The sequence below is a fragment of the Colobus angolensis genome, unplaced genomic scaffold, assembly GCF_000951035.1.
Source record: "Colobus angolensis palliatus isolate OR3802 unplaced genomic scaffold, Cang.pa_1.0 Scaffold28, whole genome shotgun sequence".
Taxonomy (NCBI): Eukaryota; Metazoa; Chordata; class Mammalia; order Primates; family Cercopithecidae; genus Colobus; species Colobus angolensis.
The window spans coordinates 6,092,166-6,108,304 of record NW_012116043.1 but is presented as its reverse complement, the minus strand read 5'-3'; the positions used below and the strand labels follow the sequence as shown (position 1 = coordinate 6,108,304).

Genomic DNA, 16,139 nt, shown 5'->3' with positions numbered 1-16,139 from the left:
AGTACCTGGGACTACAGGCACACACAACCACACCCAGTTCATTTCTTCATTTTTTGTAAAGATGGGGTCTCCTATGTTGCCCAGGTGGTCCTCCTGCCTCTGCTTCCCAAGCCATCACACCCAGCCTGTTTTAGTCTTTGTTATTTTGAGACAGAGCCTGGCTCTGTAGCCCAGGCTGGAGTACAGTGGCAAGAACACAGCTCACTGCACCCTCTAACTCCTGGGCTTAAGCGATCCTCCCGCCTCAGCCTCCCGTGTAGTTGGGACCACTGGTGGCACCAACCAGGCATGGTGGTTGGCACCATTTTTTGTTTGTTTGTTTTTTGAGATGGGAGTCTCACTCTGTCATCAGGCTGGAGTGCAGTGGTGCAATCTTGGCTCATTGCAACCTCTGCTTCCCGGGTTCAAGCCATTTTCCTGCCTCAACCTTCTGAGTAACTGGGACTACAGGCATGCGCCACCACGCCCGGCTAATTTTTGTATTTTTAGTAGAGATGGGGTTTCACCATGTTGGCCAGGGTGGTCTCGATCTCTTGACCTCATGATCCGCCCACCTTGGCCTCCTAAAGTGCTGGGATTATAGGCATAAGCCACCATGCCTGGCCCTGTTTGAGTCTTGATTCCAGCAAATGCTGGGCACACTGAGCTCAGAAGACCCCTGCTGTTGTTTTTCAGACCTCTTCTCTTCTAGCCGCTCCATTTTTGGCTCCATGCTACCTGCATCTGCCTCAGCACCTGTACCAGATCCCAACAACCCATCTGCACAGGTAGAGGAAGCTGGGGGATGGGTAGGGGAAGGGGCTGGCAAGCACAGGGCTACTCATCAAAGGTTTGCTGCCGGAGCAAGGCTAATGACTTAGCCACACAGTCACCAGCAAAGCGCCAAGCGGTGCTAGACCAGTGCTAATGTGCAGAGGCACGATTCCAGCCCTCTGACAGCATCCTTCAGCACCCATGGGGTGGGAGACTGTCCGTCCAGGTGTGCTCCTGCCTGAGTGCCAGGTAACCTACGTGCAGCTAGCTCTGCTCCGACTAATTAACATGGAATTAGCTAGACAGAGAAGAAAAGCATGGATTACTAATAAAAATAACTTCTGTATATTTCTTTCACGTTTTACTAAGCAACCCAAAAAGTTGCTTACAAGTGCTTGGGCTACAGAACTCAGCGAGGTACCATTCTTTTTCCTTATGGAGCCCTCATGCTTATGCCCATGACCAGTTAGATACTAGTAAGCTGGCATCATCTTCAAACAGGCTCCAGGAAGAATTTCTACTGCAGAGACTGGGATCTGAACCATTCCTTGTAGCTTTTCTTATTTAGGAAGAAGTGGCCTGATGACCAGTTGACACGTGAAATTGTCCTCGGGGAGCCCCGAGCAGCTGCAGTCCAGGCTGCCTCTGCTCAGTAACAGAAGATGGCAGAGACTTTGGGAGACTCTGCTGGACTCCAGAAGCAAGATATTCCCAGGCTGCTAGCCAGCTGTGTGAGGGCCATTGCCTTATCTGAGCTCTGAGTTACTTAGTTTTTAATGGAAACAAGACCCCCGCAGACACGCAGGGAAACACAAATCCCTGTCCCCAGATCAGCAGCCATGGGCATGGAGACATGGCCTTTGTCCCTCTGTCCTAGCACCTGGCCGGTGTAGTTGGACTTGGCAGTGTGCAGCGCTAGAAAGGAATTGTCTGATCCCAGTGTTGCTTCCTGGTTCCTCTCTTCCTTTTTCAGGAGAGCGTCCTGCAGACCACCGCCCTCCCCACCGTGAGCCTGCCTGACAGCCTCATCGCGCCCCCTACCGCCCCACCCCTGGCTCACGTGGACGGGCAGTGCTGTGAACACACCTCCCGGGCTGAGGACCCGTTTATCCAGCCCACGGACTTCGGTCCATCAGAGGCACCACTGAGTGTCCCGCAGCCCTTCCTCCCCGTCTTCACCATGCCCCTGCTGTCTCCCAGCCCCGCCCCACCACCTGTCTCCCCCGTGTTACCGTTAGTTCCTCCTCCTGCCACTGCCCTGAACCCCCCAGCTCCACCCACCTTCCACCAGCCGCAGAAGTTTGCTGGAGTCAGCAAAGTGCCGTCTGTCATCACCCACACGGCCTCCGCCACCCTCACCCATGACGCCTCTGCCACCACCTTCAGCCAGAGTCAGGGCCTTGTGATCACCACCCGTCACCCTGCCCCGTCAGCGGCCCCCTGTGGACTGGCACTGTCTCCTGTCCCCCAGCCTCCCCAGCCACGGTTAACTTTTGTGCACCCCAAACCTGTATCCTTGACTGGGGGCAGGCCTAAGCAGCCCCACAAAATAGTGCCTGCTCCCAAACCAGAGCCCGTGTCCTTGGTGTTGAAGAACACCTGCATCGCCCCAGGTGAGCCAGGTGGGGGAACTCAGTGTGGGGCTCCCCCCGACCCAGAGCAGAGGGATGTTTTCCCATCCCAAAGGCTTTCAAACTTGTGACCACCACCCCCACCCTGGTGTGCACGTGTGCATGCATGCACACAACCACTTAAATGAAACAAAAGTGGCATTAAATAATACATGTCCATGATCTAGTCCATTTTCTATGCTCCTATCTTTTTTTGGTTTTTTGTTTGTTTTTTTTTGAGACAGGGTCTTGCTCTGTCACCCAGGCTGGAGTGCAGTGGCATAATCTTGGCTCACTGCAACCTCCCCGTCCCGGGTTCAAGCGATTCTCCTGCCTCAGCCTCCCGAGTAGCTGGTATTACAGGTGTGTGCCACCATACTCGGCTAATTTTTGTTTGTTTGTTTGTTTTTTGAGACAGTCTCACTCTGTCGCCCAGCTCTAGTGCAGTGGTATGATCTCGGCTCACTGCAACCTCCGTCTCCCGGGTTCAAGCGATTCTACTGCCTCAGCCTCCTGAGTAACTGGGATTATAGGCATGCGCCACCATGCCCAGCTAATTTTTGTATTTTTAGTAGAGATGGGGTTTCACCATGTTGGCCAGGCTGGTCTCGAACTCCTGACCTCAGGTGATCCACCCACCTCGGCCTCCCAAAGTGCTAGGATTACAGGTGTGAGCCACCACACCCAGTCTCTATTCTCTTTTTTTTTTTTGAGATAGAGTTTCACTGTTGTCGCCCCGACTGGAGTGCAATGGTGCGATCTTGGCTCACTGCAACCTCCACCTCCCGGATTCAAGTGATTCTCCTGTCTCAGCCTCCTGAGATTACAGGCGTGTGCCACCACACCTGGCTACTTTTGTATTTTTAGTAGAGACGGGGTTTCACCATGTTGGCCAGGCTGGTCTTGAACTCCTGACCTCAGGTGATCCACCCACCTCGGCCTCCCAAAGTGCTGGGATTACAGGTGTGAGCCACAGCAACCAGCCTCTCTCTTTTTTTAAAGTTAGTCACAACCTGCAGTGTGAAAACACACGGTCCTGGTTATCTCTTTACTGGGTCTATAACATATCTCCTTCAAGAAGTCACACAAAGTTTTAGGTGCCTTGGTGGCTTCGTCTTCTTGTCCCCTGCGGTTGGAAACAAGCTGTCTCACTGGCAGAGGCAGCCTCTGCAGGGTGGGCCAAGCCCTGTGGTCCAGGGCTGCACCTGAACCTCCTCCTTGTCCTGACAGCTGCCTTTTCAGGCCAGCCACAAGCGGTGATCATGACGTCAGGGCCTCTGAAGAGAGAAGGGATGTTGGCCTCCACGGTGTCCCAGTCCAACGTGGTCATCGCACCTGCTACCATCGCCAGGGTGAGGAGGGCCCTGGACAGACCCGCAGTGTCCTTCTCACCTGGAGCACCCTGTTCTTGGGCAGCCCTCACCTGAGACGACGGGTGTGCCGCCCTGCTGTGCATCAGCAGTCGGGGGTGACCTCTCTCCCATGTCACTGCAGGCTCCTGGGGTCCCGGAGTTCCACAGCAGCATCCTGGTGACAGATCTCGGCCATGGCACGAACAGCCCGCCCGCCCCCATCTCCCGGCTCTTCCCGAGCACAGCGCAAGACCCCCTGGGGAAGGGCGAGCAGGTCCAGCTGCATGGGGGCAGCCCCCAGGTCACTGTCACAGGGCCCAGTGAGTGTTCACTCAGCGGGATGGTTGGGACATCACAAGGGAAGTAACTGGGCCTGCTGTGGATCATGGGAGGCGCTTCCTGGGTCCTCAGGACGGAGCCTGGGCTTAGGACACACAGTGAGGTCTTGTAAGCCTGCCGATAACACAGTCTGGGAACATGCTCTGTGGGTGGCAGGATGACCTGTGGTGGTACTGGCAGGGCGAAAAGTAGTGGGCACGTGGCAGCGTAGGTGACCAGTGTGCTCAGGGAGTCCCTGCTGACTGCCCACGAAGGCCTGGCACTAGCTGCTGTTCTCACCCAGAGAAGGGATTGAGGAGCCCTGGGGTTCCTGTCTCTGGGAACTTCAGCCTGGGGTTGCTGTGGCCACAGAAGCCACCCAGCCTCATCTGGGCACCAACATGGCCTTCCCCAGCAGGTCTCAGCACTACAGGTCTGTGCCCCATGGCCACTCTTGGGCCATCCAGGGGTGAGACAATCAGAACAGGACTGATTTTGCCCAGGGACATCTGAGGAGCCAGCAGACCAGGTCAGGGATGAATGGTTTGCCTGAGGCTGTGCTGCTGGTAGAGGGTGTAAGCAGATGGGGCCCCTTCCCTCAAATGCCTGCCATGCCAGGAAGGGAAATGGAAATGGCCTCTTTTCTTAAATAAAAGCATGGTGTAGGCCGGGTGCGGTAGCTCATGCCTGTATGCCCAACACTGAGAGACTAAGGCAAGTGGATCACTTGAGGTCAGGAGTTCAAGACCAGCCCGACCAACATGGCAAAAAATAAAAATAAATTTTTTTTTGTCCCTACCAAATAATAATAATAATAATAACAGGGCGTAGTGGCACGCACCTGTAGTCCCAGCTACTCAGGAGACAGAGATGGGAGAATCACTTGAACCCAGGAGGTGGAGGTTGAAGTGAGCTGAGATGGAATCACTGCACTCCAGCCTGGACGACAGAGCGAGACTCTGTTTTAAACAAACAAAAGCATGGTGTAGCTGCTCCTGGAACTCTGTGAGCGAAGAGTTGTCTCCCTCCTCAGGAAGACACGAATGAGGGAGGGTCTCTGACTTAGCGGGCTCGGCCAGCAGGGGCCTTTTCCAAGGACAGGCTTTGGAGAATAAGAATAAGGGCCTTTTCCAAGGACAGGCTTTTGGAGACTTCAGTCTGGAAAGACAGAAATCCAGGAGAGTTGGGAGTTAGGCCCCTCAAATAATCGAGGGAGAGGTTAGGCCAACCATTCATTGCCTTGGTCACCGGAGTCTCAGAACACAGAACTTAGAGCCTGCTGTACAGCCTCACGGGGAGTTTGGGGAAAATAATCCGACAGAGAGGAAAGGAAGCTGAGGCATTTGTTACAGTGAAGCGGGATGGGTCAAGAAGGCCGAGTCCACCTGGGGCCAAGCGTGGTCACTCACTCCTCTAATCCCTGCACTTTGGGAGGCTGAGGCAGGTGGATCGCTTGAGCCCAGGAGATTGAGACCAGCCTGGACAATATAGTGAGACCTTGGCTCTATAAAAAATGTTTTTTAATTTAAAAATATAATAATAATAAGGAGCCCACCTGCGAAATATCTCCTAAAGTGGCACCAGTGACTGGAACACATCACACAGGGTTACTCCATCGTGTTCTGTGTGGGTTAAGGGTGTTTTTGTTGTGTTATTAATTTAAAATTTCTGGGGAGTGAATAAGAAAAATCTAAGGAAGCATGTGTGTGCAGTTTAAAGAACCAAGTACAGCATGTGGGTAGCAGCGAGCACCTCATAACCCTGCAGAGACCCTGGACTGCCTCTTGGTGGCTTTGAGGGGCCAGGGCTCCGTCCCTCAGAGGAGTCTGTCCTTACCAGGTCGAGACTGCCCAAACTCAGGGCAGGCCTCTCCATGTGCATCGGAGCAGAGCCCCAGTCCTCAGTCTCCCCAGAACAACTGCTCAGGGAAATCCGACCCCAAAAATGTGGCTGCACTAAAGGTACCGCATGTCTCTCTCGGGTCTTGGTTCCCTTGGGAGGAGGGGAGAGGAGTGCAGAAGGACATCAAGGAGCTGTGTCTGTCTGGAATGGAGACCTCAGACCCAGCCAGAGCTGCCCAGGCAGGGGTGGATCAGAAATAGGCTTCTCCTTGCCCCATCCCACGAACCAGCCCTGTGGGGACGGTGGGCCCGCTGGAGGCTTCTGGGTGGGCCCCAAGCCCTGGAACCAATGCTGAGTCCACGTAGTGTGGCAGATACCGCATCATTTGCAGGAAGGGTGTGGCCACCACCAAGGCTGGGCTGGGGGAGGAGGCGGGGCTGGGTGGGGAAGGCGGGGCTTGCAGCACCTGGGATGCCATGCAGCCCTGCGGTTCCCAGCCCTGGCTGTGCTCCGTTCTGCGGAGCAGGTTTTGTAGGGTTCCCCGTCTTGTCCCCGCGGCTCCTCATTGGAGCCTTCAGCTTCTTGTCATGCCCTCCCCCCACGTAGCTCTCTAGCCCTGGCCCTTGGGCACCCAGCATCAGCGTAGCGGGTGAGGAGGGGTGGGCAGTGTGCCTGCAATGTGCCTGTCTCAGTGACCAGTGGGTTCTCCAGCAGAACCGGCAGATGAAGCACATCTCAGCTGAGCAGAAAAGGCGCTTCAACATCAAGATGTGCTTCGACATGCTCAACAGCCTTATCTCCAACAATTCCAAGCTGGTGAGTTGCCAAGCGTGTGGGCCGTGGCAGGACAGGGGAGCTGGCAAGACGTGCTCCCTGCATGGTCATTGCTGGTGGCAGGCCTGCTGGCTGTGGGTGCCGCCTCCAGCCACCTGCCCCTTCTGCAGACCAGTCACGCCATCACACTGCAGAAGACCGTGGAGTACATCACCAAGCTGCAGCAGGAGAGGGGCCAGATGCAGGAGGAGGCCCGGCGGCTTCGGGAGGAGATCGAGGAGCTCAATGCCACCATCATGTGAGCTTCTGGGCCTCGGGGCTCCAACCAGGCACCCCAACCCCACGCAGGGCCTGCCTCAGAGGTGGTGAGACCCTGTGGCCTCGTCACTGGTCGATGCCTCTTTGCTGCAGTAGTTCTGCTCTTTGTCACCCTCCTACCACAGACCTCTCTTCTCTGTGCCTGGCTGCGGCACGGCACCGGGCCAGCCCTGTCCATCTTGTGTCCCAAGGTCCTTATTGGCCGCTGGCTGCTCCACAGCTCCCATGGCTCCTGTCATTTCAGCTCCTGCCAGCAGCTGCTCCCTGCCACGGGAGTCCCCGTCGCCCGGCGCCAGTTTGATCACATGACAGACATGTTTGACGAATACGTGAAAAGCCGGACCTTGCAGAATTGGAAGTTCTGGATCGTATCTTTGGGTTTTCTTTTTGCTCTTCCCCGCCCTCAGCCAATGCACTGAAGCCACAGACCTTGGCACTGTAGTTACTTTAGAAAGACTCTTTAAATGCCTGTCACCAAGCTCCTCACGACAGGCAGTGCTAGTGTCTATCTCGGGAGAGAGTGGTCCGGCCTGGCCTGCTGTGTGGGCTGGAGCTGCTGATGGGGCTTCAGGGTGCTGAAGGAGGAGCTGGCTAAGGAGGCAGAACGGTGGGCTTCGCTCTCTAGGTCCTTAAGAAATCAGGACAATGCTAGAGCCACTTGCAGAAGGTGCAGGGGAAGGAGGAGTGGTCCCACAAAGCCTGGCAGCCAGCTTGGTCCTCGAAGCCACAGGGAAGGTGAGTGCCACACCTGCTGTGACAGGCAGAAACGAGGACTCCCTCCACCGAGTGGCAGAGCCCAGTCTGAAGCCCGACGGAGCATGTCCACCTCTGTCCACCTCTGGGGACTCTTGGGCCAAGGCCACCCTGAACTTGGTCTTCCAGGTGGCAGCATGGCTCTTACGGGGAGTGGTTCCTGCCTGGCCACTCCCCACCCTGCCACTGCTCTGCCTCTGAGTAAACAGCCAGCACATGTGTTGGGTTGGCCGTGGCATTGAGGCTTGGGTCTGACAGAGGTGACAGTCGTGCGGGAGGAGAGAATCCCAGTTGCAGCTGTCGGGCAGGGCAGGCACAGCACCTGTGTGTGCGGGAAGCGTCAGGTGTTTTTGTTTGTATCTTTTTTCCCCCTGAGACAGGGTCTCACTCTGTCATCCAAGCTGGAGTGTAGTGGTGCAGTCACAGCTCACTGCAGCCTTCACCTTCCCAGACTCAAGTGATCCTCCTGCCTCAGCCTCCTGAGTAGCTGGAACTACAGGCTCATGCCACTATGCCCAGCTAATTTTTGTATTTTTAATGGAGATGGGGTTTCACCATTTTGGCCAGGCTGGCCTCGAACTCCTGACCTCAGGTGATCCCCCCCGTCTTGGCCTCCCAAAGTGCTGGGATTATAGGTGTGAGCCACCATGCCTGGCCATAAGAGGCTGTTTTTAAATGAACAGGTGACAGCCTCCAGCTCTGATTCCCTGTGTTGCTGTTTTACTGCCTGCCCTGGTCCTGATCCCTGTCATTAATAGAGCTGGGTGGCATCTGGAATGAATCGGAGCCTCTTTGATGAAATGGCACACTCCCCATCATCAGGCTGGGGTGGGGGAACTGTGGGCGCCGTCCTGATCAAAGTCCAAGAGGAAACAAGCCTCAGGCCTTCACTAAGATGGTCTAGGAGACTGGCATGCATTTTTGCATTTAACACAGAAGGCAAACACCACTTTCAGGCAGATGGCTCCTGCCTTTATTATTATTTTTGAGAACAGAGTCTTGCTCTTTCACCCAGGCTGGGGTGCAGTGGCACAATCTCGGCTCACCGCAACCTCCGCTTCCTGGGTTCAAGTGATTCTCCTGCCTCAGCCTCCCAAGTAGCTGGGATTACAGGCACCCACCACCACGCCCGGCTAATTTTTGTGTTATTAATAGAGACGGGGTTTCACCAAGTTGGCCAGGCTGGTCTCAAACTCCTGACCTCAAGTGATCCACCCACTTCAGCCTCTCAAAGTGCTGGGATTACAGGCATGAGCCACCATGCCCGGTTGGCGTCTGCCTTTCCACCTGTTCTGTGCTTCTGATGTTCCTGCCACTGTATGTAAGAACCATTTTGATCACGTGGTGGTGCTAGGAACTGTTCCAGACTAGAGACCTTCTGTGTCCCTGCCCCCTGCCGGCTTGGTGTTTGGCCCTGTTGCCCAGGTACAGTTAGAGCAGAGTGTTTTCGTGAAGTGGAAGACATACCTTGCCTAGAGATCTCTCCCCCTTTTCCCCAGTGATCCATTCTCTGTGGGCAGGTGCTTTCCAGCCCCGGGGGGAAGGAGTAGGCCAGCCCGGCCACCTTCAGGTCTGCAGTCCCCAGCCCCTCTCTGTGCCTGCCTTTTCTTTAACCACACACTGCAGTTCAGCATAATTATCAAGCCGCTGTTTGAGTCTTTCAAGGGCATGGTGTCCACCAGCAGCCTGGAGGAGCTGCACCGGACGGCGCTGTCCTGGCTGGACCAGCACTGCTCCCTGCCCATCCTCAGGCCAAGTGAGTGGGGCAGTGCCAGGGTGGGGGGCTTCATGCTAGTCTTGGAGGGAGGATGGCCCCAGGCTGAGAACAGTGTTTGCCAGACTCCACTGCAGGCAACCAGGTGGGGCCGGGGCAGGGGCACAGTGCTGTCCAGGAGGCCCTCAGGAGCGCCCAGTGGGGGCGGGAGGCTCCTGCCCTCCTGTGTCTCCCAGCCTGCTCAGACCCAGCTTGCATGCATTGAGTGCCCACTATTTGCCAGGCCCTGTATCAGGTGCCTTCAGGTGTGTTTTCTTGTGTAATTCTTATAATAACAAGCAAAGATGATCCTGTATGTTAAGGTTATAGAAGCTTAATATCAGAACAGCTGGCAGCCCCGTGGCACCAGGAACAGCATAGGATGCTCCGCCTACAGCAGCTCCTGCTAGGATTTGGGGAGGCTTCTGGAGGCAGAGGGGTGAGTGCCCAGGTCTTGGTGTAGGGCCCCAGCACTCCTCCCTGCAGTCCAGAGCGGCTGCCACTTGCCCCATGTCTGAGCATTCCCACATGGGTTGTAGGTATGAAAGCAGGTGTGTGGTGTGTGGTGGTTCTGTGTCACTGCCCGTGTCTGACCCTTTTTGTCTTGCAGTGGTGTTGAACACGCTGCGGCAGCTGAGCACCTCCACCTCCATCCTCACAGACCCGGCACAGCTGCCGGAGCAGGCATCCAAGGCCGTCACCAGGATCGGCAAAAGATTGGGAGAGTCCTAGCTGCTTAGCTGGCATGCAGCCGCATGAGATGCCAGGAGACCCTTCCCTGCTCATGGAGAGTGGGCTGCGCCCCCCAGCCCTTCCTGACGCTCAGCCTTGGGGCCTCTCTCCAACTCTACTGGCCCACCGTGGCGTCGGGAGGCCATGCTCAGGTCTGAAGCAGGTTCGGGGCCTGCTGACAGCAATAGCCCGCCTTTGGGAACCCCTTGCTGTGAACTCTCTCACTCAGTGACCTCATTCACCAACCTCTTCTGCCCTTGGGGCAGCCCAGACAAAAGGGAAGTGCTGGCCGTGCTGGTCCTGCTCTGCTGGTGGCCTGCCAGGCCCGGCGCCAGTGAGCGGAAGCGATGGGATGAGGGTGACAGGGCCTGCTCCTGTCCTGAGGCCCAGCCTTGTCCCTCCTGCCACGTCCTGTCCACATGCATGCCTCTGCCTGATGCCCTGCTCCACTCTCTGGCCTGCCCGTGGGACAGTCGGAAGGCATCTTTCTTTCTCCCCTCAACTCTTGACAATGCCTGGCCCTTGTGGATGGACTTGGGCTTCTCTTCAGGCTTATGCATGGCAGGCTGCCAGGAGGAAGTGCCTTCTTCAGAGAGCCTCCAGGACACATGTGTGCAGAAAGGTGGATGTGGGACACACAGGACCAGAATGGAAGTGTGTGATGCACAGTGGCTGCTCTGGCTGACAGGCCCTGCTGGGCGTGTTTCATCTGACCCCTTTTAGCTCCACCTGACGTTGCAGGATCCACAGGGACTCAGCCTGGGGCTTTCTCGGATGTCACCTCACCGCCATGGCCCTTCTGCCATTCTTCTCTACTTGTCTCCAGCTGCAGCTGTTGACAGGTCAAGCGTGTCCAGTGGGAGCTTAGAACCCTGAAGTTCTAGTGTCCGAAAGATCAGACTCCACGTCCTGCTGTCAGCCCTGTCATCTTGTCTGATGTCTTTCAGCTGGGTTCCCCAAACCAGGACAGTTCTCGGACCAAGGATGCCCCCACATTCAAAAGTCTGTCCTGTCTTGTGTTTGGAGAAGGAAACAATGTTGGTGGGCAGCACTCTGCAGTGGTCAGCCCTCAGAGCTGTCTCTCGGCATCTCTCAGATCAGACAGCAAAGAATCTACCCGGATCAGGGCTGGGTGGAGGCGTGGCTGGGCTGGGGGCCATTTTGAGCGTGCGGCGGGAGGTTGGCCCAGCCTCAGTCCTTGCCCTTCTCTGGCTACCTCTGCAGGGAGCTGCAGGGGCAGGCACTCTCTCCAGCACTCAGGAAGCCCGGCCGAGGGTACCTCCTCGTGGAAAGAACGCACTTTAAAGCTCTGCTGAGGAGTTTGGAGCCCAGGCTTTCAGGCAACCTCTGCCCTCTCTGCCTCTCTTCACCCTCCCTCTCTGCCTGCAGGGCCTGGGAAGGGCTTTGAGGGAGCCTGGGAGCCGTGTGAAGAGGGTCACACCAGGCTGTCCCCAAAGTTTAGATCCAGTTGGAGGTTCTCCCTTGGCTCCTGCAGGCCTGCAGGGGTCTCTCCCCAGTTCAGGCCTCCGGCCAACCGCCTGCCCCCTTATCTGTGCTTCAGCCTTGCACAAAAGCAGCTTGGTGACACCACTCAGCCACTCAGAGCGTGTGTTTACAGGCTTTCCAGATCACCTTCCTTTGGGGTGAACATAAGATGGGGCTGGGCTGGTCCTTGGAATTTCCCCCGGGAAATGGTAATAGACTCCATCCTTGACCCGGGGATAAGCATGAAGGCATTGTCCCAAAGGCAGAGGCCACGGTGGTAGGAATTCCACCAAGGCCAGAAGGGAAAAAGGAAGAGGCCACCGTGTCCAGCTATGTGGGCCCTGGGGAGGGTCGTGAGTGCAGCCCCTCTCCACTTCCGTGCCTTTGTAAAACGTGTAGATAACCGCAGTGGTTGGCTGAGCCAAGAACTCTCCTAAGTCAGTGGCTTTCTCCCCACCCCTTGCTGGGGATTCATTCTTTTTAAACTCCATGGGATATAAAATTGGCCTCCTGCTGCTTCGGCCTACCTCTCCCTCTGCTGACTTAATGTCATGATTCTGTTTCTTCAGGTATTTAAGGCTGTTAGGTTGTGTGAGCCTTGAAGGGTGTGTGTGTGTGTGTGTGTCCCAGCGACTGTCCACTGTCCAGGAGACGCATGTCTTTGTATTGGAGATATTTCTGTAACTCATTCTCTTGGTGCTCACGATTGCCATGGCCATAGGGCCACAGTGCCGTATCTCTGCTGCAGACATGATTGTTTCTTGTTCTGGAGGTTTTCTTGTTTTCAAATCTTGCCTGATGAATCCAGCCAGACCAAGGGGCCTAGATTTGACCTCTGTCCTGGGCTCCTGGGCCAGGTGCAGGGACATCTGAGGCCATTCTGCTGGCCGCCTCCAGTGGGTGCTGACCTCAGGGTGGGCTTTGTTTACACTCATTTTCACCCTGATTCTTGCCCCCACTTTCATAAAAGAAATTTCAAAATGCTGACGCTTTGGAGAGTAAGAAAATCAATCTTGGCTGGGCGCAGTGGCTCCCGCCTGTGATCCCAGCACTTTGGGAGGCTGAAGCTGGAGGATCACTTGAGCTCAGGAGTTGGAGACCAACCTTAGCAACATAACAAGACCCTGTCTCTACAAAAAAAAATTTTAATTAGCCGAGTGGGTGTGGCAGTGAGTGCCTGTGGTCCCAGCTACTTGGGGCTGAGGCTGGAGGATTGCTTGAGCCTAGAAGTTGCAGTGAGCTATGATCATGCCACACTGTACTCCAGCCTGGACTGACAGAGTAAAACCCTGCCTCTAAATAAAAGAAAACAGAGGCCAAATGCAGTGACTCACACCTGTAATCCGAGCCCTTTGGGAGGCCAAGGTGGGTGGATCACCTGAGATTGGTCCGAAGTTCACATCCAGCCTGACCAACATGGTGAAACCCTGTCTCTTCTAAAAATACAAAACATTAGCCGGGTGTGGTGGTGCACGCCTGTAATCCCAGCTACGGGGGAGGCTGAGTCAGGAGAATCGCTTGAACCTGGGAGGCAGAGGTTGCAGTGAGCCGAGATTACACCACTGCACTCCAGCCTGGGTGACAGAGCGAAACCCTGTCTCAAAAAAAAAAAAAAGAAAAAACTAGAAAATCCAAAAAGAAAAACCAGAAGTCCTGCTGGAATCCCTGGCGGGTTTCTGAGAAATCGCCCTGTGCTGTCAGCCCCTGCCCTGCACTGCTGCCTTCCGTGGTGAGTGGGAGACCCCAGAGCAGGGCAGGCGCTACTGAGGGCCTTTCTTGGAGTTGGCCGGCAGGCCACACAGCATCCGGCACCCTGGGTGGGCTGGCTGGCCACCTTCTTAGGACATCTCTACTTTGGAGGATTTTACTGCAGGGAGCAGCGGCAGTGCTGGCCATTGGTGCTGATGACAATGTTGGGTTTGGTTGAGGGGAAGGGGCTGGAAAGCGGCAGGCGTCCCAGTGCTGCACATGGTTCCAGAGCCGTCGGCCAGGGCAGTGGGGTCAGTGGTCAGCCAGCCCTCCCATTTCCTGCCTATGGGCCCTGACCACACTCCCTTTTCTAGAAGTCAATCCTAAGGTTTCTCTGCTCTGGCTAAGAGGGATGTAAATTTGGATTCTTGGAGGGCATCACACCCCCAGTCCCTGCCCAGATAAAGTAGCACAGTGGCATGCAGCACCTCTTTCTGTTGCTGGGGTGGGGGGCTCACACACCCGCCTCATCTCCGTGCAGAGCCGTGACTGGCCCCGCTGGCAGCTGGAGTGCAGGTAAGGGTCTCTCTCAGAGAGGGGAGCTGTAGCTGGGAAGGCCCTTTCCTGCAAGGCCCTAGCTGGCCTCCGGGTGAACCTGAGGTGGCAGGTTCAAGTTTTCAAGATGGTGAGGTCTTGTCTGCTGGACAGGACATTATGCTCTTAGAACTCGTGGGAGTGGAGCTGGGCCTGTCCCGGGCCAGTAGACCCCTGTATGAGGGGGATTTGGGGTGCTGCAGGCCTGATTCTGCGCTGGCAGATGGACTTTGCTTTAATCCAGCTCTTTCCTTACCCTGGCTCCGACGTGGGAAGGCTTGGAGGGCCCCTCTCATCACCCCTGTTGGCCCTCAGCTGTCCCTTTCCCTTGTTGCCTGGCTCCTGCCTGGCCTGCCTGAGGCCTCCTAGCAGGCACCTTGGGTGTGAGTTGAGCCTCTCTCTTTTCCCTCTGATGGGAAAGTGGCCTTTCCCTCGACACCTGCTCCCTGGCCCCAGAGGAACCCACCCATTTTGGAGCTCAGCTTGGCCCAGCGTTTCCTTGGGGAAGGGAAAGGAGAGCTGGACAGCATGATCCAGGCAGGCAGCATGTGCAGTGGTGGCCGGCCAGGGTGCCACAGATGTACGGGGATGTGGCATGTGGCTCCAGGCCCTTGACATCTCTGCTTTGGAGGATTTTACCTTGTCTGCACACCTGTCAGGGGAGAGGGGACAGCAAGGTGGGAGGTTGAAGAGCTTTGAGGCTCAGCAGCATGTTTGTGGCATTCGGTGGACTCCGTGGCCTTGGGCGGCTGGACAGGTTTTTGTGATGTGAGGGACACACATGGGGCATGTGGGAAGCTTGACCAGGGCTCCAGGAACGCTGACAAAGCGTTTTAGGACCCCCACCCCCGTGCCTGTACCAGGGCTGGCCTCCAGAGTGGGTGAGGACAGAGCAGCTGTGGGCTTTTCATTCTGAGGTCTTGGCCCGCCCTGGCCACCGCGTGGGACTCTTTGCTTGTCAGGGCTTGCAAAAAATCAACGTTCAAGAAAGAAAAGGGAACTCTTCACGTTGAATGTTGACTCTGTGTGTGTGTGTGTGTGTGTATGTGTGTGTGTGTGTGAGTGTGTGAGAGAGAGCGCATGCGCGCGTGCACTTGCACAAGCTTGCGTGTCTGTGTTTACTTCATGGAATTTTGTTTTTGTGAAATTCCCCTCCAATCATGTGTCAGAATTTACCTCCATGCCCCAGTCACACTGTTGGTTCTGCTCTCTGAACCCGGGTGTAGCTCATTTGAAGGACTCTCTTCTGCGTTTCCTAACAGTTATTTGGTGGTCTCAAGAGTTGAGGTTGTGGAGGGTTGGGAGAAACTGAAGTTCTGTACATTTCCATAGAGTTTACATCCTGCAGTTAAAAGCCAGGAAGGGCTCAGCCCGGGCCCCACAGCTCCACGCCGCCCCCCACAGGCCGCCCACAGTGCCCCCGTTTCTCCAGCTGAATCTTTTTCAAACAGCCCAGGAAAGGAAAGCAGGTTCGCTTGCTGATTGTTCACAGCGGAAGCACCATGTTCTGTTCCTTTTTTAGGTTCAGTTTGTTGTGTAAATGGCGGTTTTTTCTGGTGTGAGCTTTGGTGATTGTGGCAGGGCTCCTTTGAGGAGACGGTTCCACCTCGTGGTCTGAAGAACAAACCAGAGAAGAGCCTGGTTTGGCCAGAGGCCCCCTCTGGCCCACGTCACCCTGAGTACGCCCCTCTGATGCTCTGCTGTCAAGAAGCACGTTTCCACCAGCTGTATTCAACACTACAATGCATTTTTAAAACTATATTTGCATCCAAGACAATAAAGAAACCTTATTTTTTTTGAAAAGCCTGTGATGTGTGGCCTTAAATACTATCCTGTTGCACAGTGGAAGAGATGGGAAAATGAAGGGATCTGAGCACAGCGATGCCCATGGCCAGCTCGCTCCTTCTAATCTTGGGAGGTGTGATCAGCCTGGGAGGGAGGCATCGGGTGGGGAAGAGGCCCAGGGTAGGGGGGCGATTCTGGAGGTGTGTCCAGAAGGTCGGTGCTCCTAAAGACAGGCCTCCCTGCAAAGGCTGATGAGAAAGGCCCAGTGTGGCAGGTTCTTCCTGTTTCCTCAGCAGGGGCTAGTGAGGCAGGCCACTGCTCCAGGCCGCACCCAGGTGGACAGAGCTCACTGGTGCCCCTGTAAACCTCTCATTTCCTCAT

At 55.6% G+C, this 16,139-nt stretch overlaps 1 protein-coding gene across 1 annotated transcript in view; it reads left to right on the top strand.

Annotated features, from left to right (window-relative positions):
* The window catches only part of MLXIP (MLX interacting protein), a 71,584-nt gene extending 55,808 nt beyond the window's left edge, over positions 1–15,776 (top strand). The window contains exons 8-18 of the mRNA XM_011948500.1: positions 676–767; positions 1,727–2,366; positions 3,594–3,715; positions 3,858–4,035; positions 5,873–5,994; positions 6,587–6,691; positions 6,820–6,947; positions 7,212–7,335; positions 9,347–9,476; positions 10,084–15,027; positions 15,077–15,776. Of these exons, the coding sequence (XP_011803890.1) occupies positions 676–767; positions 1,727–2,366; positions 3,594–3,715; positions 3,858–4,035; positions 5,873–5,994; positions 6,587–6,691; positions 6,820–6,947; positions 7,212–7,335; positions 9,347–9,476; positions 10,084–10,205 (1,763 nt within the window). The 3' untranslated portion in view covers positions 10,206–15,027; positions 15,077–15,776. The remainder of the gene's footprint in view (positions 1–675; positions 768–1,726; positions 2,367–3,593; positions 3,716–3,857; positions 4,036–5,872; positions 5,995–6,586; positions 6,692–6,819; positions 6,948–7,211; positions 7,336–9,346; positions 9,477–10,083; positions 15,028–15,076) is intronic.
* Positions 15,777–16,139: the final 363 nt, after the last annotated feature.